At 46.1% G+C, this 26082-nt stretch overlaps 2 protein-coding genes across 2 annotated transcripts; one reads left to right on the forward strand and one right to left on the reverse strand.

The window, feature by feature from the left end:
* Positions 1–479: 479 nt before the first annotated feature.
* LOC118241421 (uncharacterized) lies at positions 480–10937 on the reverse strand. Its single transcript, XM_035526346.2, has 12 exons — positions 10825–10937; positions 8783–8846; positions 6563–6593; positions 4605–4682; positions 4368–4507; positions 4123–4248; positions 3882–3927; positions 3619–3693; positions 3136–3518; positions 2721–2825; positions 875–968; positions 480–656 (listed from the first exon to the last, which is right to left on the reverse strand). The coding sequence occupies exons 2-12, from the start codon at positions 8831–8833 to the stop codon at positions 634–636; spliced, it is 1152 nt and encodes a 383-aa protein (XP_035382239.1). The 5' UTR covers positions 8834–8846; positions 10825–10937; the 3' UTR covers positions 480–633.
* Positions 10938–11322: 385 nt separating this feature from the next.
* Positions 11323–26082, forward strand: tex10 (testis expressed 10). The gene is made up of 16 exons (XM_026996100.3): positions 11323–11440; positions 11972–12161; positions 12393–12928; positions 13188–13397; positions 13706–13952; positions 14167–14279; positions 14766–15025; positions 15111–15249; positions 15457–15626; positions 16777–16954; positions 20334–20422; positions 20654–20787; positions 23628–23708; positions 23815–23984; positions 24369–24579; positions 25864–26082. The coding sequence occupies exons 2-16, from the start codon at positions 11982–11984 to the stop codon at positions 25972–25974; spliced, it is 2829 nt and encodes a 942-aa protein (XP_026851901.2). The 5' UTR covers positions 11323–11440; positions 11972–11981; the 3' UTR covers positions 25975–26082.

Consider the following 26082-nt stretch of genomic DNA (forward strand, 5'->3'; position numbering starts at 1 on the left):
TGATGATCCACATGGCAGAAAATGACCAGGTAGGGATGTCTATTCTGCAAATGGCGACAGCCTGAATCTTGAACACTGTAACACATCTGTCTTTACTAACAGATTGTTGAAGTGATTGAACAAGTTACAAAACCTGTTTTATGTCTCATCTCAACTAATTGTTTAGCTTTAAAAAGCTGCTCTGTCGATGTAGTACAGAAGTCACGCAAATGCTGGACTTGAGCGGAAGTCGGATGAGAAAGCCCTACACCCGTTAGTCATCAGTCCCCTCCCATGCTTTGGTTAAGGATGTCTAAACATGATTTATGAGCCATAGCACAATAGAGAAGAGAGGGGAAAAAAAATACAACAGACTGCTAATAGTGATGAACTAAAATACTATGAACAGCCATTTTAAAAAACTTTTTATTGATTCTACTGTAAAAAGATTTTCCAAACACCCTATAAATATATATAGTGTAAGCTTTAAGATCACTGAAGTTGTCATTACACTCTTGCATTAACATGCTGAATGGGATTTGAGTATGACCTGTGAAACTAAAGAACATAAAATCCTAATTAAAAATCTAGAATTTGGTCCAAAAAGAAAGTTTGACAGATAAACAAATGTCAAATGCAGGATCCGGGTGCTCCTCAGTTATAGAATCTGGAAGGGCCTATTGGGGAAGAAAAAAAAAGGGGGGGGGGGGCACAAAATATCAGAAATGAACAATTCACACAGCTAAAATTACACTCAACCCAGGGAAGGCTTAAAAGAATAAGGAGACACTGCATGCTCCGAGCCTTTCTTCTCAGATGAAGACGGACGACCCTGTGGGTGGGCTGCAGAGGTAAGTGGAGGAGGAAGAGCTGCACGTATGGGCAGATTTCGCACCTGTCATGCTGCTGGGAAGCCTGTCGTTGGAACTGGGGGGCAGTCGTGAAGAGTAGCTCATACTGCTCAAGGAACTGGAATCCATACTAGGCACCTGGAAAACGAGGGGGGGGGGGGATTGGGGTTATGGACGACACATGTCTCTTTGCCCTGTGGAAATTCATCTGATTGTCAGCAGTGGTGACAGAAAACTAGGGCTCCATGTTTGCACAGCAGCACTACTTGGTCCAAATCTGAATCCGAGGGCCTTTTAAGCATTTGAGAGGGGTCGGTACGTGGAAGGCTGCCGCCCGTAACACACCGATTGGACGTCTGTGCCCTAACGAGACCGAGTCTCTTATCAGGGCAGACCTACACTGCATGTGTAAATACATGTGAATCAATACCCAGATACAGAAACAACTTTAACTGGTGACGTGTAATTTAATGTTGAGCTGACTGTTTTTTGCTGATGCTTCTTCGCCTCAGATTAGATTTGAGAGAGATGGGGCATTTCAGGGACAGACCAATTCAAGGACTGGCTAAGGCAGTTTTATTTAGGGAAATGCGGTCAAGCTGGAAGCATACTGTACATTTTATGACATCTGTCTGGAGCATGTGAATTATGATCGTCAACATGTTATTTTAGGTATGTAACCTGTGTTCAAACATTTTTAGATAAATTTGACATTCTTTGTGTAACTCAGCAGCAGCCCTTCGCACAAACATTAAAAATATCTTACATTAAATAAGGACACAAAACCAAGGGTACATTATATTCCTCTGAAAAAGGTTTCACTCGTCAGCAAAGAACCAAAATGATACAACGCTTTACATAGCCAATGTTGAGCAGGCATGGAAACATCTAACCTCATTCTGTTTTTTCTGTAGTTTTCAGAAATGCAGAAAACTGCGGAAATAATAAGGTAGTTGCCCTAGCATCTATATTTACAAATCTAACTCTTCACCTCACACTGAAAGGAATCAGGCCTGGGCAAACAGAAAAGCACTGGGCCAGCCTTAGCAGAAGAAGTAGGCAAACGTTAGTAGTAAGTGAAGTGCTGTTAGGGACAGCGAGGGGCATGTCAGATTCGGGAGGGTCTGCCGAACTGAGGTGTGGGCAGTAATGAGACGCTTAATACACTTATCAGTCCTGAACACACCCGTGAGCAGGGACTGGTGCAGGCTGCTGGGAAATGGGAAGGCAGAAGGGGTAATGGAACGATAGCGCACTCCAAGACACAGGCACCGGGGTAATTAAATACCCCGAGTTTAACGCCCTTGTTCCTTCCCCAGATACCACCATGGTGGTTCTGAAACATGCTTAATGTAAGAAAATACTGCAGAAAACCTTTACAAGCAGTGTGAAGCTACAGCGGACGACTAATTAAGATCATATGAAACTCAACTAACCCTGAACTCAGGTAAAACTAACCCATATGACAACTAATCTGTTGGCTAGGTTACCTATGAGCACATAACCATTCAGTTGTGTGGAATCACACACACTTCATAGTGGCATTTGTAAATCGCTTCACTGATGAGGGCGGACCAAATACTCTTCCACACAATGTCAGTTAGAACATGTCTCTTGGTTAAGATTATAGCTCTTAGTCTGCACTCATTAGCATCTGATTATTAAGCCCCGTAAGGGTATGTTGCATTATATTCAAGTTAAAGAAGCTAATTCTTGCTTTCAGTCTGTTGCTTCTGTACTTTATCAAGTGCAGGATTACAGAGGTCACAATTATTCGGTGGGTTTTGTGTTTCATCTCCACTTTATAGACAATTCCACCTCCCATCCCCCATCCCCTGTTATTCCACTGTGGCTGTCTTCTTCCCCATCTGTATCCATATGGGTCATTACCGAGGAAATACTTCTGAGGCGGTATTCCATCAACACATCTGTGAGCTTCTGTGTGATCTTCAGCACGACCTGCGCATCGTCTTCATTTTCAATCCGGAATGTATCCTAAAATTACATGCAACAAACCAAATAAAATCAATTAAAAGTATTGAAGAGAGTACTTGTCCATTAAAGTGAGGGGAAAAATAGCAATACCTAGCACGAGGTGGTAAGTGTGGACCTTCTAAAATATCACTAGTGTCTGGCGATCACTTTCAACTGCTCTTGTGACATATTAAGAACATTAACTCCATTGGTAAGAGTTAATAAGTCCAAAATTGAATGCAACCCAATTTAAGGTCAGCAGCTCCACCCTCTAGACAAACTCCACACTTCTACCACTGCAACAGTAGCATACATAGGACAGAATCTGTACCAGATATCTGAGAAGTGTTGTCAGGGTGCTGTTTCCCTCAGAGGTTTTTCTGCTGCCATTGGCGTTCATGGGAGGGTCATTGGGATATGGCCTGCCTGCTCCATCGCTGCGTGGACCCATGCCAAATCCATCTAAGCCCATTCGCACGGATCCGCTGCTGGGAAAACGCTGCATGCTCTCTGGGTTGCCAAAAGCCCTGTTGGGTCCAGTCAGAGAGTTTCCATAACGCCCGGGACTGGGGAGGGGACCCATGTCAGAATGGCCCCTCCTCATGGGACCATCAGACAGGACAGAATGCATGGGGGGAAAATCGGGTAACAGTCCACCCCGAGGAGGGAAGTCTCCTGGGAAGGACAGGTCAGGAAAACCACCAAAAGGTACACCTAAGACAGAGAGAGGAACGGTGGAATGGCTGTTCGGATGTTGGATGAGTACTGCAAAACTTTTACATAGGTTGTGTGCCGCCACCCCCCCCCCACTAACCTGGATGAAGGCCTCTAGGAGCTGGTCCAAGAATACCTGCACCACCGGGTCCTCCCACAGTAGGATGTGCAGTCTCTGACACACACACACACACACACACACACACGGTGAACTGATTGCTATGTAATCTAAGCCCTTAGCTTGTACAGGAATTCTGACAAATAAAGTTATGGTAATATTAACATAATACATGGTTTCACAGTTGTATGAACTGAAGTTTCAAGGTATAACATCTTTCATCTGAAATGCAGAGTTTGGCTCACTCATGTTCTGAAATGCTGGCACGTCACTCGGCTCCTTGATGACGACCTAGAGAGCACGCAGGTCATTGTGTGTTAGGATCAGCAAATGAAACAGATCAACAAATCATTCTGAGTGGATGCAGTAGTTACTGCAAGTTGTCTTCTGTCTGCATTCAGACCTTCTTGAATCTTCAAGTATATAACTGGAATGCCCACGCAAAAATGCTGGTGTAAACGCATCCAAGGAGCGGCGCTGGAATACCTTGACTTGACCTCTGCCCTCGGCCTTCTCCACCTCCATGGCAGCTGTTTTGATGGCCCGTCTGGTCACTGGGTTTTTGGCGACTTCCGGTTCTTCCTCTGCCATTTTCTCTGGGTTACTCCGCTTCTGTTGCCCAGCAGAGAGCCAGGAGAGCGTGTCAGTTCCGTACAAACATTTAAGAGGTTGCGAGTATTGTGTGTTCCGGCGCTTTGTTATGTGGTTTAATGCACAAGGACGGATCTCACCAAGTACCGGAAGCAGTGTTTCCACCCGATAATATGGGCTGCCATCTCATGCTGCAGTAGCTGTACCTTACACAGCTTACACTGGTAATGGGGAGGGACTGATTTGCTGGGACTGCGATACTCCCATATGTACTGAAGGCCTGCACACACACGCACCCGCGCATACACCCCCACCAATAATCAACATTCACCCATTTCCACAAGAAGCCGCATTTTGCAATGAGGCATGTTACGTACCAATAACTGGCTCTGTGGCAGATTTCAGCAGCTTACTCAGAGCGGGTATGGTGTGAATGGCCCCATTCTTGGTGAACACTGGTGGGACATGCAGGAGTTAGAAGAAGGTCTAGACTGCTCAGCACGCTGCTACACAAATCCCCACAAGACTGAACTGCTCTTTTAAAGCTTCTACACAAGGACAAGACCTCATTGTACCTTCATACCCACCAGAGCACGCAAGTCCCTTGTTCTTACCACCGTTGTCCAGCAGTTCCGAAAGAGAGAAAAAAAAATGACAAAAAAACAAAACAAAACAAAAAAACAGCTGTGGCCAAAGAAGTGAGCCACATGATGAATTTGAGCGCTGAACAACATGTAAAAACTCAACCGTCTCTGTCCAAATGATCAGGCAGAAGGCACCAGCCAACAAGTCCTGACCGATTCCACTGGTCAAAGTACAGTGCCTAGCAACAGTCCTGCTTCAGAGCCAGTCACAGTGCAGCTGAGGGGTTCCTATACTTCGCGGAGCTCCAGAAACCTACGATGCCTTGGAGCAAAGGCAGTTAGGTTTTCTGGATGTGCGGAGCACTCATTCCACTGCCGAGGCATCTTGAGGCGCACGCAGAATGGAGTACAAGACGCCTGAGCTCTAGAAGCCCATTCCACGCTGCTCTCCTCTCCGTCCCGGCATGACATCAGGAGCGAACTAGCACTTTTTCTTCCATACAGCACCTAGATCAGGTGCACGGATTTCTCCGCCTGCTGCCCCCACCAATAATCAATAAACAGCCCCTCCCTTTCATTTGTTCCTTTGCATCCTTTCCCTCAGACTACCATAACCAGACAGACACTCGATGCTAATCTTTTGACTGGTTTTGAAACCAATCAATCAATATGGTTCCTCCACATTTGTTTAGTACTTGTTTACCCAGTACTGGGACAGTGAACTAAACTGTTAACAGGCTTTCGCGACAGCAAGAAAGAGCCCAAGCCAGGAGCTTACAAGCTCGTCCACAGTTCCGCCTGATGATGTAGAATGACCTCAGTGGCCATGTTTGTCTTTCAGAACCCCTTCGCAGCCTGCTGCACCGTTAGGTATTATCCTCCTGCCGCCCTGGGCTGCAAACAGTGACCGTAAGGAAGGCTGAAGGCAGCCACCCTACCCGGGACTTGAACCCAGAGGTCTGAGCACTGGACCACAGAGCCAGTTCAACAGCCAGAGCACTCATTTAACCTTCTTAAGTGACGGTCTCCATCATACCATTCTCCCCTTTGGAGGTTGACGGTCCCCGTCACACCTCCATTGAGTGTCCCCACGTGTCCCTCCACACACAACTGCCCTTTCCATCAGGGCCATACCCATGCCCCTCATCAGGGGTCCTCACACTGGACTACACCATCCCCTCACACCAGGGGTGGGTTCATCAACCTGATGGAGTGATCCCTGCCACCCCACTACTAACGCCATGTGTAACGACGGCTGAAGGCAGCCACCCTACCTGGGACTCGAACCCAGGACCAACAGAAGGTAAATGTGATCTCTGACCACCGGACTAAAGAGCCAGCTCTCAGGCATAGCAGCTCATTTAACTTTCCTAAGTGACTGTGTGTCACAATGACACAGCACAATACTTCCAGGCAGACCTATGGTGTTTGATACAGGACTATATGTTGAAGTTTCTAATGTTGTTCAGAGTAGGTTAAACTATCAATTTTTAAAAAGGAATGCACATTTAAGGTCAAATATGTCCAAATCGTTTTCAAAAAGTTTTCACTAACAGCTACAGGAGCTGTATCTGTGTACTGTTTAAAACAGTAATACACCACCTTCCCCAATACTAAACAGCAGCATGGGGGCAATTTAGCGAGCTCTACAGCTCTGAGGACCCCACAGGTGGCACATGGTGATGACATCACCAAGGCCAGAGTGCACTGAAGGTCAAAGAACAGAACTGGAGGCTGTGGGCGGAACTTACCTATGTCACCACTGTGGACTGGCTGCTTTTTCTGTCATAGATGACAAATGAAACCATCAGAAAGAGAGACAAAGAGGAGTTAGAGATAGTATAGTACGTGAGGTGGGGTGCAACACCCCACACTCGGGACGGCCCATCCTCCTCTGGGCTCCTCTCCATGAGCTGGAGACAGGAATGCGGGGGTGAGCCAACCAAGAGCCTCCTCAACTCACTCTCCCTGCTTGTCCACAGACTTGCACTGGAAGAACAGTAATACACCACCTTCCCCAATACTAAACAGCAGCATGGGGGCAATTTAGCGAGACATGAAGAGAGCACAGAGAATAATTATTCAGGTTACAAATCAGGGTGCAAGCTGCACAATATATGGAGCAGCTTCGAACATCACAAAGCTTAGCAGTGCTTACGCACTGGTGTTTGTGGTTAAAAGTTGGTTTGTTTTTTGTTTTGTTTTTTAAATCATAAACGACACTGAAAAGTAAGATTTCAGACACCGCCGGTATCGGTTTTTGGTCAGATGTCATTAACCTTATCTTACAGAGTGAACTATATTTCTAGAAATTATATATGAATCACATATTTTAAAATGTCAAACAACCAACGTGCACTGACCAGTGCACGTGGAGCTGCTCCTGCAGGTCTTGTTGACAAGCTTTCATTTTCTATAGACAACCGAGCCATAACATATTACAATGCACTATGGCTCAATCAAAACCCTTCTCTAATTGCAAGGCTGAGAGGCTCAACCAGAGTGGGACCCCGAAACAAAAGCTCAGGGGTCATGGGTGCACCTCACAGGTACTTTGCAATCACGTGGCATGTAATGGCTGCTAAAGCACGCCATCAGTCGCGCCATGTGTGAGCTTGGTGATGCATAGCTAGACTGCGCTTTCAGAGGCCTTTCTAGATCGTTTTGCTAATGTAGTATGCATTGCAGTTAGCCACATTAATTGGAGCATTGTGATTCTAGCAACACTTTCCACAATAGTAAATCAAATTCCATCAAAATACAAGTCCCGGTAATTCATTAATTTTAATTTTTTTTAAAGGACATTTAAAAAGAGAAAATAGACAAAAATCAAAACGTATGAAGAAATATTTTTCATGAAGATTTTAAAAAAATATACATTGACCAAAAATCCATCCATGAACAGTAAGAAGGAATTTTGTCAATTAAAACCTTAGTGTGGCCGATAATCAGTTTTGTGCTGGTACCTACATTGATACATATTTGGACAACTGGGAGCACATCTCGTTCTCACAGCCTAGTACTAGATGTGCTCCCAGATGTCCAAAAACCTATATTTTGGACAAGTATCCTGACTATGACTGTCACAGTTCAAGCATAAATCTGTTTCTCATGCACCCTAGTTTACTTACAGGATATACACCCAAAATGACAGAAGTAATGTGTTTTTCACTGATCTAGTACCTGATGTGCACCCAGTTATCCAAAGACCTATATTTCATTTCAAAATGGCAATTTCTTGAATCATGTGTTCTGACTGTGACAGTATGAATATACTACCTGCACAAAACCGCATTTCCCAGTCACACTAGTTTAATTAGAGGCTATACACCCAAAATGACAGAAATACTGTTTTTGACTCATTATCTACTACAAGATGTGCTCCCAGTTGTTCAAAGACCTATATTTTACTTTCAAATGGCATCCTTTCTTAAAGTTTCAAGTGTCCTGGCTATGACAGTATCAATAATGTGACAGCACAAAAGTGCATTCCCCAGCCACACTAGTTTGGCTATAGGCTATACACCCAAAATGGCAGATCATCTCTTTTTTTTTTAAACGCATTGAAACCTGTTGACTATGATCAAGTCTCAGTGTCTCAGCCTGGATTAAAACAAAAACAATCAATCAATCTCAATAAAATCGTGTTTTTTTTAATAATTCTGATAAAATTACAAAACCTCACCTCAGAAACATTGGTTTGAGTAAACGCTAATCAGTAGCGGTAAAACAACATTGTCTCGCTTAAAATTCACTGCGTCACTTAATTCGTTTTTTCCGTCGTCAGTTTTTTTTTTTTTTTTTTGGAACAACTATTTACACGTTTCACGAAGGTTTTATTTTGCCTGAAAGGTCATGTGTCTTTCCAGCAACTGTTGCTGTTTGCTATCGACCCACCTTCTCAGCTACTCGTTAAGTAGCTAACTCACTAGCTCACGATCCAAGGCCAAAGAAGCCCCATATAAACTCACCTTCCGGCCAGCGTTCTTAGCTTTCTTCTGTGGATTTTCTGGCGTGTCCATTCTGCGAGTAACTCTAACGTGAAAATAAATACATTTTACAAGCAAATCTGACAACAGCAGAAAAAGTATTCATACCCCTTTAACTTTTCCACATTTTTTTCATGTTACACCTACAAACATAAATGTATTTTATTGGGATTTTATGTAATAAACCAACATAAAGTAGCAAGCAGTTGTGAAGTAAAAAGAAAATGATACAGGATTTTCAAATTTTATTTTTAAATAAATAAAAATCTGAAAAGTGTAGCGTGTGTTTGTATTCAGCCCCCCTGTACTCTAATACCCCTAAATAACATCCAGTGTGACCAATTGCCTTCAAAGGTCACCAAATTAACAAATTGAGTCCACCTGTGTGTAATTCATTCTCAGTATAACTACGGCTGTTTTGTAAAGCCCTCAGAAGTTTGTTAAAGAACATTAGTGATCAAACAGCATCATGAAAACCAAGGAACACACAAGACAGATCAGGGATAAAGTTGTGGAAAAATGTAAAGCAGGATTAGGTTATAAACAATATCCCAAGCTATGAACATCTCATGGAGCCCTGTTCAATCCATCATCTGAAAATGGAAGGAGTATGATGTGGTCATCCACCTATGCTGACAGCCCAGGCAAGGACAGCACTACTTGGAGAAGCAACCAAGAGGCCCATGGTCACTCTGGAGGAGCTGCAGAGATCCGCAGCTCAGGTGGGACAATCTGTCCACAGAACAACTATTAGCTGTGTACTCCACAAATCTGGCTCTTACGTTACACTTATGGCATTTAGTAGATGCAGGATTTTATGGAAGAGCAGCAAGAAAGCCATTTTTAAAAGCAAGCTGCAAGATGTCTCGTTTGCAGTTTGCTATAAGCCATGTAGGGGACACAGCAAACATGTGGAAGAAGGTGCTCTGGTCAGATGAGACCAGAGTTGAACCTTTTGGCCTAAATGCAAAATGCTATGTGTGGTAGCTTTCCAACACTGAGCATCACTCTGGACACACCATCGCCACCTTTTAAACATGGTGGTGGCAGCATCATGCTGTGGGGATGCTTTTCTTCAGCAGGGACGGGGAAGCTGGATGGAGCTAAATACAGGGCAATCAAGGAGGAAATCCTGTTGGAGGCCACAAAAGACTTGAGACTGGGGCAGAGGTTCACCTTCCAGCAGGACAATGACCTTAAACACAGCCAGAGATACAATGGACTGGTTTAGATCAAAGCTCATTTGTATGTTAGAATGGCCCAATCATAGTCCAAACCTAAATCCCATTGAGAATCTGTGGCAAGACTTAAATTGCTGTTCAGATGCTTTCCATCCAATCTGACTGAGCGTGTGCCATTTTGCAAAGAAGAATGTGCAAAACTTTCAGCCTGTAGATGTGCAAAGTAGGTAGACACCCTAAATGATTTGCAGCAAAAGGTGGTCCCACAAAGTATTGGGTCAGGGGGGCTGAATACAAATGCATGTTACTTTTCCAGATTCAAATTTATTAAAAAATTTGAAAACCATCCATCACTTTCTTTTCATGTCACAATTACTTGCTACTTTGTGTTGGTTTATCACATAAGATCCCAGTAAAATACATCCAAGTTTGTAGGTGTAACATGAACAAATGTGGAAAGGTTCAAGGGATATGAATACTTTTTCAAGTCTCTCTCTCTCTCTCATTTTTATATATACAATCATAGCTAGCTTCTACACAGTCAGATTCTAAAGCCAGTGAGTAACATTTAGCTAGCTGTAACTTGATTACAACATACCAGCAATGCAAATATCGAACTGTTTTCGATTAAAAATAGTTGGGCTACCGCTATCAACCTTTTTCTTGACAAGTTAAGATGGCTAGCTTTCATCGTCTGCCTTCGTTAACCTAGGTGGCAGGCTAGCTAGCTAACGTTAGCGTGAGTAATGACTCAACGCAACAACCTTGGTTACTTCTTAAAATAACAACTTCATTGCTGTCCCAGCATGTGAAAAGCTATAACCAAAAACTCAGTGCACTTACTTTGGGGTTTATGCTAAGCAGCAGGTTAATCTGACAGTCATCCAAAACGTTTACAACCTTTACGACGCTTCTGGGGTTTAATAATTATAAACAGGCATGAGGCGCACTATTGTGTTCGGCCATTATTTTCAAAATCAAAGTCATGTCGGAGCACCTTCTGCAGAACTCTTGGCTATTGTATGTGTCTTGTGTAATTATCAGTTTCGCTGTCCAGTGAAAAATACTGTCAGAAATGACTATTGTTGACCAACATCATTGGAGGGCTGTTGTCTGAGACCGGATAAGAAGCATAAAATGATCGCCCAGGACTACTTTTGTACACTTATTTTGAAAATAATGCGAAGTTAAGACAAAGCTCGTCTGTTTTTTAATATATTGATAAATATATTAATTTGTTTTATTGATCGTATCCAATAATATTCGTGCCAGTAAGGCATGTGTAAAATCAATGCGCAAATGAAAAAAAAAAAATGTATTCGAAATATACGCAGGCGCGGGTGCAACACCTCGGGTTACTCGAGAAAGGACCCCAAATGTACGATCGCCAACACATTTTGGGTAGTAGCTGAAACTGAAAAACTCGGATTGTTTGTTTGTATTCTGACATAAGACAAACGTAAGTATGCGGTTATTTAATACTATCTAGACATAGCTGCGTGGACATGGAGACAATGTAACTAGATAATAAGCATGAGCATCTCTTGCATGTTGCTAGCTTGCAGCATGAGACGCCTCTTTCTACAATAAAAACAATTAGCTAGCGTTAGCTATCTGGCTCAAGAAACAGCGCTTTTGTGAATTTTATCACTGTAATTCATACCCTGCATAGTTGGGTTTTTCATGAATTTCCAACTAGTTCTTGCGTTCGTTATCCTTAGCGTTTGAAGCTTGCTTAAGGATAACGACGCGCAAATATGGTGCCCATTTCTAAGATTAACAGCTTGGCAGCAACATCAGTTCAGTTGTCTGTAGCGCCATGTTTATGAATTGACCACTGGTCACCAGACTTTAAATGTAGATTTTCACGGAAGTCAAGAAGTAGTAGTCGTGTCCAATTACGTTCTGAAATGAAAAACTTTATTGAATAGGTAACTGGTAAAAGACATTTAATGTGGTTATATTCTGTATGATCGTTTTCTTTATGCAGTAACAGAATAATGACTAAAAAGAGGAAAAGGCAGGACGACTTTCACAAGGTGAAACTGAAGGTTGGCAAGAAGAAGCCTAAGGTTGAGAATGCCACTAACGTCAACTTCAGATCAAAGCGCATCCACTTACCGGAGCAGCTGAACCGTGACGACGGCGGTCCAACCACGCACCGCCAGCTCAGTATAAAGGTTTAGTTATGTTGAATTATGTCCCTCGTATCTCTCTCTCTCTCTCTCTCTCTCTCTCTCTCTCTCTCTCTCTCCATTTAACTGTTGAACTGTGTGTGGTGTCAGTGTTGTAAAGACCTTTGTTGTGATAATGAGCAGACAACGATGCATGTTAGTCCAGCCTTAGTAAGCACCTGTAAAGGGCCCCAGTGTTCTGAGATGAACCTTAGCGTGCTGTTTTCTGTCTCGCAGGACCTGTTGTCTCAGCTGCACCACTACAACAGCACGGTGAAGCAGGATGCACTGCAGGGCCTTCGGGAGCTGCTGGCCTCGCACCCGTACCTGGTGGAGCAGCAGGCTTCCACCGTGCTGCCCGAGGTGGCGGCACTCTTCACGGACAAGGACGGTGGCGTGAGGGTGGCCGCCACCCGCCTCCTTCGCTTCCTGGCCCAGTGCATCCCCGCCGAGCACGTGGCGCCCTTCTTCCCCCTACTCAGTGCCCACCTCACCTGCGCCATGACGCACATCGCGCCGGGCATCCAGGAGGATGCCCTGCGGGTCCTGGACGTGCTGCTGGAGCACTACCCGGCCCTACTGTCGCAGAGGCACGCTGTGCTGCTGGCCAACTTCCTCGAGCTCATCTCGCAGAGGCGGATGGGCGGGGCCGGGGGCGGGGCGAGGGGCGGGGCTGGCGGAGACAAGGGGGCTGGGAAGGGGAGCTACGCTCTGTCCATTAGCACAAGCCGCTCTGTGACAGCACAACAGTGGAGACTCACTGTCCTCCTCAGGTACTAAGATCACTGCAGGGTTTTGAAAGTGCTGTAGAGTTCTCTGGGGGCCTGTTTTTCCATAAACAACCTGTGTCAACAATATTCCAATAAGTTATTCGGGAATTCAAACGAATATCTAGACTTGTGTGTACTTTTGTTTATTTACATGCGTAAAACCGCTGACGTGACAGCGTGCGTCTGAGAACAACGTATGGCAGGTGTACGTGAGACACAGCTGCAGACGAGTAATGTGGGTGTCACTGGACTGTGTCTTCAGGCTAAGCCGGTTTTTACAGGCCGTGGTGGAGGAGAGGCCCACGGAAGACAGGGCAGAGGGCGCAGGCTTTTTAAGCGTGTGGGGTGGAGAGAAGGCAGTGGTCACCCCTTTGGAAGTCACCTGGGAAGAGCAAGCCTGCAGGACAGGGGCCGTCAGAGTGTTTGAGAATTCTGGAGCCAAGCCCACACCGCACTCCACCTATCGACTGAGGTAGATGCCGATTTACCTAATTTTTGGAAAACGTGAAATTCTCAATCCAAAACGTGTTCAGTGTGATATTAGAGTGTTCTGTTATCATTCATGCGGATCTGTCCTCGATTGGATGGCCCTTAGTGCAGTTGAATATGAAGTCTAGCCTGTTTTTTCTGAAATATTTTCACAAAAAATGCTTAATGATTTTATTTGGCATCACTTTATGTGAAGTAGCTCCAAGGTCCTTGTTGGGCTAGGGCCTCTGTAAAGTCAGTATCCTGATGTTTCACTATTGGCTCACTGGGCCTGATGATTGCTGTGTGTAGGCCTGAAACGGAGCCTGGGGCTGGAGTTAGTGAGGGCCTGTGCTCAGCGGAGACGGTGCAAGGCTTTGCGGAGACCCTAGTGCCCCTGCTTCTCGAGGTATGGGTGGAGGCCATGGGTGGAGACCGGGCGCCTAGCGACAGTGGCCATCTGCTTTCAGAGGAAGCTATGGCCCTGATGTTCCAGATCCTCACCATACTGCAGTTGCTACGACGACTCGCCCCCCACAGGGACCAGCAGGACATGCTGGTAAACAGTGTGCATTACTGTGCCCGTGTGTAGCACATGAAACATGTACACACATAACACACACAGAGTACACGCACACAAAGCCCATGACCAGCAACACACATCTACACATTTGTCATTGTTAGGTAATGGTTGAGTACACACGTGAGACATGTGATGCACTGGGCACACGTGAGACATTCACTCACGTTACTGTGGCATCTGGCCATTGCAGGACGCCTGGTTTCGGAACTCCTACCTGAATGAGTTCAAGCAGCACTTCATGAAGAACTTCCCCTACTGCCAGCTAGAGATTGCCAGACACAAGAAAAAGACAGACGCGAAGAGGTGAGTGTGTGTGTGTGTGTGTGTGTGTGTGTGTGTGTGTGTGTGTGTGTGTGTGTGTGTGTGTGTGTGTGTGTGTGTGTGTGTGTGTGTGTGTCTCTGTGGCCATACTTACTGCTTTGGTTTGTTGTACCAACAAATATGTGCAAATATGTGTTTCTCCCCCAGTCAGTACTGAGGACTGACTTTCAAACGTTGACCCATATCCAGTTTACTATACTGGGAGAGACCTCATGTACTGTACTTCAGTGTTGTGAATACAATGTTTAACGTACTGCTGCCTGCGTTTATGCTACAAAAATGTCAAACACGCATTTTTTTCCATTTTTGTTTTGTTTGTGTGCTGGTGCATTTAGATTGCTTACGTAAATGTGCAGTCTAACTGATCTGATGGGTGACGGTAGATGGGTTGGTTTGTTTGGGCTGGTACTTGGTCTAAATCTCAGTAGCACACAGTAGAACCCATGCTGAATCTCTCTCTCGCTGTAGGAACAGGCAGCAGGTGGTGGGCGGAGCCGCCGCCAGCGGCAACGTGGAGCCGTTGGCTCTGAACGTCATGCTGTGTCAGGTGATGGTGTCGCTCAGCCTGAGGGGGCGGGGCCACGTCACAGGGCAGGACGCCGACTGGCTCGGACCGATCAGGGCCTTTGTCACGGACACGCTGTCCAACGGGGGCAAGCTCGGCTCCAAGCAGCTGGCGGCGTTGCTGGAGGTGGTGTGGAGGATGATAATCACCCAGCAAAGTCGACGTGAGGGTTCCCACCAGGAGCTTTACTGCTGATGGCCTTCGGGAATGGTGAGGGATGTAAAATTGTGCTCTGTGTGTGTCTTTAGTGGTGACCGAGGAGCTCCTGCAGGCTGTGTATATTCAATACCAACAGAGAAACTTGGGCCTGCCTGTCCGCACACTTCTACTACGTTTTTTCAGTCAACTCTACATACAGGAGCATCAGAACCATCCTCATATAGCCAGGTACACACACACACACAGTAAACTTGCCTGCAGAAGTGAAGTAACTTGTTCCAATTAGACCTGCTGCTCAAAACCTGAAGCTGCACTTGCTGTTGGGAAGTAACAGTACAGAGTGACAAGTGGCTGGATCCATCTCTCTCTCTCTCTCTCTCTCTCTCTCTCTCTCTCTCTTTGTCCTCCCTCCCTCCTTTCCTCTCCGTCTCTCAGGAGCAGGATGTTGGCACGCTGGTTGGCCTCTGTGCCCGTCCAGTTAGTTCAGCTGGGTAGTCGGAACCCTCAGCTGTCTGCACAGCTCCTGCAGACGGTGCAGTCAGCTGCAGCCTGGGGCAACAATGACGTGCTACGGAACCTGCAGGCACACGCGTGCAACATCTATGGTGATCTCACACACACACACACACACACACACACACACACACACACTGGATTAAACCTGCTCATCTGTGACTAAGAACCTGAGATGATGCTGGAAAATGTCCCTGACGCTGCCATATTCCTCCACCCACACCTACTCCAGTGGAGGCATCAACAGCTCCCCCACCTTAGAGCGACTGCAGCTGCAGAGACTCTGAACTCGACTGGCTACATGGACTGTGTATAGCAGCATGTAGCCTCCAGGAGGCCTTTCCACTCTCGCCACTGGACCCAAGCGTTTGTAAAGCTGCTTTCTGACATGTGAAAACGTCTATATAAATAACTTTGACTTGACTTAGCATGCACACACACACACACACACACACACACACTGTCATCCTCAACCTGCTACGGGGCCTGCAGACATACAAATGCAGGCTTTGCGATCTCACACACACACACACACACACACACACACACACACACACACACACACACACACAGCCCAGATTCCACATGCCTGCACTATTCCCTCTTCTTCGCTGTATCTTTGTTTTTTTTTTAATACTCTAGCATATTGGCCTCTCCTACTCGCACATTCATACACACGCGCACACACATACACACGCACAAACACACTCGCTTTCATGCACGCACTACCATATCGGCCGCAGAAACAGAACAAATAGTAAATTGCAAAGGGTCATTTGTGTCTTATCTTGTTCAAAGCTGGCTGTTCACTACAATCTTGAGAAAAGGACTTCCAGTGCTGTGCCTCTGTGTGTGCGCACGGGCTGGGTGATATAAGCTCTCTGTAGTTCCACGTAGCCAGAACACAGCACCTCCTTTGTATGCCAGAGTCCCGGTGACATCAGCAGAGTGCGTCAGCAGCTAATAATGTCTATCTGTGATCGCTAACAGGGGGAGAGTACTCTCTATCTCTCTCTCACACACACACACACACACACACACACACACATCCTCGTTCTGTACTGTTTGAGTCTTGTCCAAGTTGTAGTTCTGTAAACCTGTTAGATGGGGGAGTTGTTTCACTTCTTTTCCTGGTTTATCACACATTTTTCCAGTTAGATATTGTAAAAGCGAATTCTGCATATTAACTGTAAGGGGTGTGTGTGTGTGTGTGTGTGTGTGTGCGTGTGCGTGTGTGTGTAGATCCTCAGGAGGGCTGTATTGTGGTGTTACCAGCAGAGCTCCAGCAGCACTTGGTCCAGATCCTGTACTTCATGCCAGCGTTCCCTGCGGACGTTCTGGCCTGTCTCAGCCATGCCTGCAATACTGGCCGCGTGTCCGCAAGCCTAGCTACCGCGCTGATCCGCACCGTGCACCTGAGGTAACACACACACCACACAAACCAGAACTCTGGAGGTGGGGCTTGAGCTTTGGTCTTCAGTTGACTCGAGTGCCAATGACACTCGGCTAATAATTCAGAGGTGGTTTTTTCCCACTTCTTTCTTTTGTTCATTTCCACACTGATGTTTGCGCTATGAGTTATGTCCTCTAAGGTGCCAAGGAAACATCTCTTTGACCACTTAAGCAGGAACTGAAGTCTCTAATCTGGCTTCCCGTTATCAAAAGTATTCTTGCTTAGAGATGTCCTCTTGATTGTTATTTATGGAGAGACATTTTTGTAATTTTTATAATTTGTTGCATTCACAGAGATCACTTTTACTTACTCACACACACACACACACACACACACACACACACACACACACACACACAGCCCCAGTTACAAAATATACTCCTAAAAGTCTTTTTAGAATGTTCCTTGAGGGGAACCCAGTAGCGAGTTTTCCATCTGCCAAGTTTTTGCTAATTTTTAAAATGCGCAAAAAAACACAGCAATATTGCAAAAAGATTTTTACTCTAGAATGAGGTGGAACAGTCTGAATATCGCTAAAGCCAAAATGTGAAAAAAGCGATTTGCTTTTTTTGACTCCGCCCCTAATCATGGTAGCCTGCGTCATCTAAAGTTTCGCATAACCGTAGTAGGGAACCCGGCTTAATTAGCTTCTTTTTTTTTTTCCTGATGAAATTTCATAAAATCCGCATGGCATTTGCGAAAGCTTTGGATGGAAACCCGGCTAGTGGCCCAGCACCACGTTTTGGGTCTCGGGGCGCAGTAGCGTCCACGAGCCCCCTCCTGTTTAGGAAATCTATTTCCTGTCCAGTTGTTGCTTGGAAGTTGGAACACCTACTAGCCAGTTACTTTGGTGACCTCACCTTGCCCGATGTCTTCAGTTCTTCAGTTGCATTGGGAGAGGAGGAGGTGCCTGCTCGATCTCCCTCAGCGACTGAGGATGCTTCTGCCCCTTGGTCCTGCACCCCTAGGTTCCCTGGGTGATCAGGAATGCCTAGACATGAATGTGCTGTTTTTGTGTTTTTAAATTCGGGGAGGGTGGTGGTATGCTTTTGTGTATGTTTAACTGCATCGTGAGCAGTGAATGACTGATGGAGTACTCTGAAGTCACACTGTGGCCCTCAGGGCTGTGTGTGGCCCCACTGTGGTTTTTAGACACTTGCCTAAAGCTACTCTTTTATTTGTGGTTTTCCTCCAAATCCTAATGGGACCTCTGTCTGTGAACTGTGTGTGTGTTCAGTTCCTTTGGGTTCTTTATTTGCCCAGCAGGAGGAGAATAAAGTGAGGTACAGAATAGGACACCAGAGGTCGCGATCTGGGTAGCCATTAGGGGGCAGTATTGCACTTTTCAGAGTATATGACAGCAGAGTGCCTTAAATGATTTAAACAGTGATCACCATGTTACGGAAAAAAAGAACTGTAATGACATGCACTCCAGACAAGTGTCAGATTTACACATCAGCAACTTTGGTGTAACATGTTCAGACACCCGTCTGTCGTCATGCCTTATAGAAACGATTTAAAATTCTTAAAACTCCGGTAGCGCAAATTTATTTGCATGTGAGATTGATCATTTTATTTTTAAAAAGCAGCTCATTCAGGAAGGACTTGAAGTAGGCCTATTTTATGTAAACATTTATGCTGAATGTTTACATTTAAATCCTGATTCTTGACCAGTTTTACTGCGCTTAGAGGGGAGTGCTGTTATGTTAGTGAAGTTCCCTGGATCTTGTCCAGCAGAAGAAGCCCAGCCGTTTTAGACGTCCTGCTGTCCCATACTCTGATGGAGAGTCCTGCCGCTGTCTCTACAGTCTGTCCTTCTTCACTTCAGATCCAAAGGTTGTTGGTACAGAACCCTTCTGTCTTCCGTCCGATGCAGCTGCGAGTCCTAGCTCAATCTATAAGTCCCGAAGTCGTACAGCAAAATGAGTGGGAACACCGGGGAGGAAGTTGTGCACGGTTGCAGCGCGCGTCCGCTCACGCACATCTCCCAAACCTGACGGGGTCAAAGGGCATAGGCCACGGGGGCCTGTGCGGTGCAGCACGCCGTTGTCCATGGACGTGTGTCACACTTCCTGTTAAATATTTCAGCTTGCCAGCAGGCGGGTATTGTGCACGCAGAAGGCGGAAGGCGTGTCCAGCCTGCCTCTTCGCTGCAGTGATTACAGCTCGTTTTGGTAACTGGGCCGGCTTAAGTCCCATTAGTTCTGGTTGAATAATGAGCGCGAAGGAACAGTCCATTAGCGCTGGCATGCAGTGAGGAGGGGGAGGCAGCAGCAAGCACTGAGAACATCGTCCGGTCAGCAGATAGAAGCGGTCATTCAGCAGGGATACCCAGAACTTACCAAAGATCAAAACTCCGCACAAATACACGGAGGCATTTGCATGTATTTATATTCTTTTTACTTTGACCCGTTTCGAACACTGTTTACATTCTGCAGAATGAAGGTGCGGCGTGGTCCACGCGTGCAGGAGTGAAGAAACGAAGGAAAAAATTAAGCGCTCATTTTGTGATTGATTGATAAATGGGGGCCATTATCTGTGCACATTCCTCAGTTCAGTGTGTGTGAGTGAGACTGATGAATTACACGTGGACAGACGCACTGTACACGTGCATAAGCAGGTTTTTATGTCCCTGTGATGGCTGATGGGATATCAGCGGGTCAGATAGTGTTGTGTAAACCCTCCTCATGCTTCTTCCACAGTCACGAGAGCAGCAGAATAAAAAGGCATTTATTGCTCTCGACAAGTCATGATGTGGTTTGTGGGGGCGGGGCCACGATGACAATCTCCGGATTGTTTTGGTTCACCTACCGTGTGTGTGTGTGTGGAATCGCACATGAACCCTGATGACTGATTCTGGAACTGGACCGCTTCTCACATTATCCACCCATCGGCGATCTCTCCGGTGACGTCCCGCGGTCGGGGAGCGGACGCAGAACACACCCGGGGCCCTAGACGTGGCCCTAGCCGGTTACGACGCTGAGCCGGCCAGGGCTTCCGACGCCCCCCCGGGCAGCCTGATGCGGGTCGTTTTATCTCCTCATAGCAGAGCGCGGGGCATTTAACGTGCACGGCTGAGTCGCGCAGGCTGAGCTCCAGGGCGGGAGGTGGGAGGGGCCGCGACAGTGTGTGAGCGCTGGTATATTAAGGCTGGCCGTTTCGGTGTGGTAGGAGATTGTGCTCAGAGGAAACGGAGGAGCTCAGATGTCCCGGTATTTTTAGACTGACATTTTCAGTGCACACGCTCACACACAGGTACAGTGTAGCACACTGTAATGGGAGAGCTGCTCTGTGATGGACCACTGCACTGTGATGTGATTGTGTGTGTCTGTGTGGTCTTCTGTAGGTCTCCTCTAAGTGGCTGGTCGAGCAGTTCTCATGATGTGCCAGTGCGAGACGTGGATTACCTTAGTTTCCTCTTCTCCACTCTGACAGGTACGCACCCCCCCCCCCCCCCCACACACACACACACACAAGCATATATTGCCGGGGGCCTCTTGGCAGCCATTTCTATGACAACTGTGCCAAAAACTCAATTAAGAAAAGAACTTCAGTGCACATGAACGCTTTATTAAATCCAACCAGTTTTAAATGCTGTGAATAACCACCTGAATCCTTTGCGCTCTCTTTCACTTCTCTCTCTCTCTTCCTCTCTCTTCCCCTCAGGTTTCTCTTCAGAAGGCCTGAGAGAGCTGCAGCAGGCTGATGAGGAGGGCTTGCTGCCTGCATCAGCTCTCTCTCCCCTCAGCGTGTTCTCCACCCCACTCCAACAGTTCACACACCACTGGGACGTGGTCGAGGTGAGACGAGGCCTCTCTCTCTCTCTCCTCTCTCTCTCTCTCTCTCTCTCTCTCTCTCTCTCTCTCTCAGTCTTTTTTTCCCCCATAATCCCCCTGATGGCCTGCCCCACTCTCGCCTCTTCATCAGTGTGAAGTCCAGGCTGGTATTACTTCGTCCACTCTGGTGTCCTCTTAGCACGCCCGGACAACCAGTGTAGTCACGCACGTGCGCGCACACACAAAAGCACACTCCCTCTTCGGGTTGCCTGTTGGTGAATTCCAGAGTACACACAAGGTCGTTTGGCAGGGATTCCCAAACTGTTGGCTAGGCTTGGGTGGGGGTGGGGTGGGGGGTCTGTTCCAAACCCTTGCCGCCTTTACACGCCGCCAGTCGGTCCTCGTTTTCGACCGCCAGCGAGGAAAGTGTTCATTCTGGTCCATCATATTCTCTCCCTTGACGTTAAGGCTCTCATGGTTGTTGACCTCTCACCCCTGGTAATTACCTCAACCGCCCGTGGTTTAGCACTCTCCATCTGGGTGTTGTGGTGTTTCAATCACCCCCCCTCCCCCTTCCCGGAGAGGCCCACCATGCGGCGGTGCTCAGGAGGGGGGAAGGTTTATCGCGTCGCACCGGTGTAGGTGGCTCCTAGTTTCAATAAGGGCTGGTTATCGGTGCGCCGGCGGCTAAGGCGAAATGCTAATGCCACCCGGCAGACACCATCACCACCTGACATTTTACACAGAAATTAAAACCTAACAAAACAGCGCCCTCCGGCTATGGCGTGTCGCTCGACCCCCACCCCCACCCTCGTCTCTCTCGCTCACTCGCGGACACGCACACATACACACGCCGCTTGCCAATTTCTCTGTACAATTATGCCCAGACTTTCATTTCTATGTCCGAGTCAATCAGTGCCCATGTGCACGTCAGGATGGCTGGCATTGCCATGGAGACGATAGTGAGGGGTGACAGGAGAGGAGATGCCAACAGGTGAGACTGACGGGGAATAATTGGCCTTAATGAGCAAGAATCTCATCCTGCACACACACACACACTACACTTCCAATATCAAGTCCCAGACTTTAATTAGAGTTTTTATTTCTTATCTAACCCCCAGCCTCACACCACCTCCCTTGAAACACTGAGGCTAAACTTTCCAAAAAGCTGCATGTCAGCAGTCTGTAACCCAAGGAGATAAAAAAAAAAAAAAATGTTGTGTACCTTTGTCATTTGGTTTAAAAAATAATTTTATAAAGTCACATTGAACACAGAATCTTTGCAGATTCTGGCCATGTGGACTATGCGCACCGACTACGTGGATGTGAGGCGTTAGACAGAATAAAAACTGTGGTTTATCAGATTGTCAACAGTACTGGGTGCCAACAAAGTTCCACCAGTCTGCTTTGTCATGGCCTCCTGTAAATGGGCTCTCTAGTCACTGTTCCAGTTAACCACCAAGGGCAGGGAGCCCAGGGGAGGCACTGCACAATCCCATGATTCACCGCAACATCAGACTGAAACCAGCCCGTTTGTTCACATCTGCTTTGTAAAGTCAGTCTAGTGCATGCCGTTAAAACACTCGAAGGCATGATGTACGAACAATAATTTTATTAAAGTCCTAACTAGAATTTGAAAATAAATTAAAACCCACAATCAAATTTGCCATCAAATTGCCAAGTCATATTTTTATTTATTTAAGGGCAACTCCACTGAGCGCCATTGAAGTTGACCTGTACATTTTGATTCTGAGATGCAACGGTAGTTTTAGCTGGGTAAACAAACTCCCAAAGAAAGCTTCACTTTACACTGTTCCCATGGTCCTGGACTAGGTAATTAGGAGGTAATATGGTTTAAGAATAGCCAGCATGTGTGTGTGCACGTGCTGCTGGGGGTCCACTCCTTTATTGCCAATCAGGCATATCTAATCTAAAGTGTGTGTATTGTGTGTTTAACACGGTTAGTTTGATTAATGGCTGATAATAACCTCCTCTGAATGACATATCCATTTGCCTTCACGTGTTTAATTCGATCCCCTCTAATGTTATTAGCACTATTTGATTTCACACATGCGCACTTATTTATTGTTTGTGCTCATAAAATATCAGTTGAGAGAGAGACAGGCTGTGGCTAATCTGTCCGCTGCCAACTTCCATTACTACAAAAGGGTATCAGCGACTAGGTAGCCCTTTAAGCTTGGATGGATCATGGGGCCTTTTGTTCTCTGAGGGTCTCTCGCTTGTCGAAGGATTCAGCCTTTTCAGGCCATAGACACGTGTACCTTCAGGCCTGTGCACACGCTGGACACTATTACGTCCCCTCTTCTTTCATTTTTTTTTTTCCGTAAGGGGGGAACCCGCAAACGAATAAAACACAAAATCAATACATCCATAAGCACATACAAACCGGTGAGTGAATAAATAAATGGTAGCATGTTCATTCTGTTTGAGTTCAAACAGTGGAAGGAACGAAGCTCGTTTAGCCTTTTTTTTTTTTTCTGACTTTCAGTGATCTACATCACTTGGCAGAGGGTATGTGGGGTGTGTGTTTGGGTGGGTGGGGCTGTGGGGCGGTGTGTGTGTGTGTGTGTGCGCGCGCGTGTGAGTTTTATTAAGTCTGCTTAAAGTTCTGATAGAAACTGTTTGTCACACAGCGTTTATATCTGTAGTTCCAGATTCATGTTTATTAGATGTTTGTATATACAAACTGTAAGGAAGGAAGTAAATATGAGATTTCCACAGGATAAAATGTACACGTAAAATAAATAAAAATTAAATGCAGTAAAAACGAAAAATCATCTCCCAAGCATGGTTGCTTTGATGTACTCATAGTAATCCAGAGACTGCCCTGTTTATTCTCCTAGGAGGTATGTCATTGTTTGGAGACATTAGGCTCACGGGTTCAGTGTTTCGAAATACTGCAGAACGCCATCATCAAGAACCTTGTGAGTAAAACCGTTTATGATGGATTACTAATGTGACGTCATTCGAAATGTTCCAAACGGGTTCTATTTGGACTCTAGATGACTGACTCAGTGTGTGTGTGTGTAGTGTGGGCTAGTGGTGCTGCCAGACTGTGTGTGCGCCGCGATGCTGAGGTGTGTCCCCCGCTTGCTGGATGTCAACTTCCTGCCCAGCGACACCCTCCTCCACTTCCTGTCTGATTGCTCTCTGAGCATGCTCAGTCTGCTACTGCAGCTGGAGCAGAGCGCCCGCAAGAGGTTCCATCTCACCCACATGCGTTCATACATGACAACAGACCTTTTGTGCAGTAATAATGAAGTTCAAACACGAGCCATGCATTGTATAATAGATGATGTACTTAAACCTAGCTCAGATTGACAGTAATTGATTTGATTAGATCTGTTTGTTTTTTTCCATATAATTGCAGATCTCTTGTATGCCTTCTAGTGTCACTAGACAGGGTTAACTACAGTAACTAGCTTGGCTAAACTCTAGCAGCTAAGTGAATGTAAATTTGTAGGTTAACCTGACACCTTGTGTCCGCATTATTTTGGGCTTTCAATTGTACAATTTGACATGGGGGGGGGGGGGGGGGGGTTTCTTTTGTTCATTGTTGTATGTGTTGGGGGGGGGGCCCACAGGGACGCGGTTTGGGAAGCATGCTTTGCCGCGCTCAGCACAGTACCGCGGTTGCTGCGGCTGCTTTTGCAGTCTCTGCGCGTATGTGACCTGTGCGAGGAAGAGCTCCCCTTGTTGGCTCAGCTCCTGTCGCTGCTTCTTCAGCACACGCAGCTACGCAACCACATGGCCGCCAACAACGCCCTGCTACAGACCATCATACAGGACCTGACGGTAGCCCACACACGCACACGTTTAGCCTGGTTTATTATCACAACACCTACATTTTCTCAGTCACGATAACATCTTGCAGGGCTACTCTTACTACCGTTAAAGGGCGCATATTCTTTTTTTTATTTTTCTGTTTTTTGTTTTTTTTTTTACATCCATTTACAACATTTGTGTGGCTTTATGTGCCAAACTATTTTACAACCTCTCTACAGGTTGTTTCTGTTACTGTACCTTTAAGATGGCTATAAGATAAATGAACTCTGAATTATGGCTCCTTCAAAAAGCACTCCGAGCCAAGTGTAGGGCTCCGCAGACTGGAGATGTGGGCGTGTCGACAGGTGACGCGGGTGTGCCAAAAGGTTAAGCCCAGACACAAACAGTTGGTGCTGCTGTGCGGAACTCCGACCACCACGTCTTGCGTTCACTTTCAGTTAGAAAAAGTATGAAAGCTCCCAAGGACATGTCTTTATTACCTTTTAATTAACATGCTGTTATAATTTTTAAGTATTGTATTGGTCTGTCTGTTTTGAAACAAATTAGGTCATTAAAAGTTGCAAATGTGCACCATCTGACTGGGAAAATAGTAGCATGCTAGCTAATACAGTTGAGGGAGCTAATCTGGCTAACTAGTAGCATGTTAGCTAACACAGTCGAGGGGAGACCAATTTGGCTGGCTAATACCATGCGAGATAGAACTTGCTTTGGGAGACCTACTGGGTCCTCAACAGTACCTGTAAACATGACTGGATACTTCCAGAAATTTACGTGCATAGTTCCACCGTGGATAGTCATGACACTTCCTGCCACACCCACCTTTCGACACACTCGGCGTCCTTTTGAAACGCCCACTATTCCGACCGGCAGAAACTCGTGTCTCCTCAGAGCAGAAACATTCCCCATATTTGCTATGTCATTGGGAGGGGCTGAACTGCTGTAGACTAAACAGGCAGAGATATGTAAATGAGTGTTCTTGTGACATCATAGAAACAGGGTTTTCAAAATGGGCTGTTTTTGAAGATGAGGTTCAATATATGGACTGGGGGAGTGAGTGGTGTTGTGAGACTTTAACAATTTCTATATTGCCTCCAAAGTCTTTATTACTGGGAAGTGAGAAAAATGTAGTTTTCTATGATGGGGACCCTTTAATGTTTCATACATTTATGCTGTGCTACTGTTATCGCTGTTAACGTTCATAGGTGTAAGCAACCTACAGCTCCAAAAAGCACACTATGCACAAACAGCACTGTAAATTCGTGTTTAAGAAGTTTCTCTGTCTCTGTCTCTCAGCGCTTCTATGGCAGCGAGACTCGGGAGCAGTGGCTAACCGACCTGCTGTACTGCTACAGTGTAACACTGTCTGGCCACCGTGCCAACATGGCCGTCAGGGACATCTACTGATCTACTAAGCCATTCAAGAATTCATTATTCTCCCCATCTTTCTTGTCATGTTAACATGTTTTTTTAAACAATATAAGAAGAAGAAAAATAAATCAGTTGTGATAATTA

Source organism: Electrophorus electricus, chromosome 1 (assembly GCF_041902795.1).
Source record: "Electrophorus electricus isolate QZ-2024a chromosome 1, ASM4190279v1, whole genome shotgun sequence".
In the NCBI taxonomy this organism is placed as follows: domain Eukaryota; kingdom Metazoa; phylum Chordata; class Actinopteri; order Gymnotiformes; family Gymnotidae; genus Electrophorus; species Electrophorus electricus.

Excerpts from the sequence above, each read along its gene's own strand:
- LOC118241421 (XM_035526346.2), bottom strand. The coding sequence starts at position 8,833 with ATGGACACGCCAGAAAATCCACAGAAGAAAGCTAAGAACGCTGGCCGG. Across the intron at positions 3,928-4,122 it reads AGGGCAGAGGTCAAGTCAAG|GTCGTCATCAAGGAGCCGAG; the intron begins GTATTCCAGCGC and ends CGTGCTCTCTAG. Across the intron at positions 657-874 it reads GCTTCCCAGCAGCATGACAG|GCCCTTCCAGATTCTATAAC; the intron begins GTGCGAAATCTG and ends CTTCCCCAATAG.
- tex10 (XM_026996100.3), top strand. The coding sequence starts at position 11,982 with ATGACTAAAAAGAGGAAAAGGCAGGACGACTTTCACAAGGTGAAACTG. Across the intron at positions 15,026-15,110 it reads AATCACCCAGCAAAGTCGAC|TGGTGACCGAGGAGCTCCTG; the intron begins GTGAGGGTTCCC and ends GTGTGTCTTTAG. Across the intron at positions 20,423-20,653 it reads CCTCTTCTCCACTCTGACAG|GTTTCTCTTCAGAAGGCCTG; the intron begins GTACGCACCCCC and ends TCTTCCCCTCAG.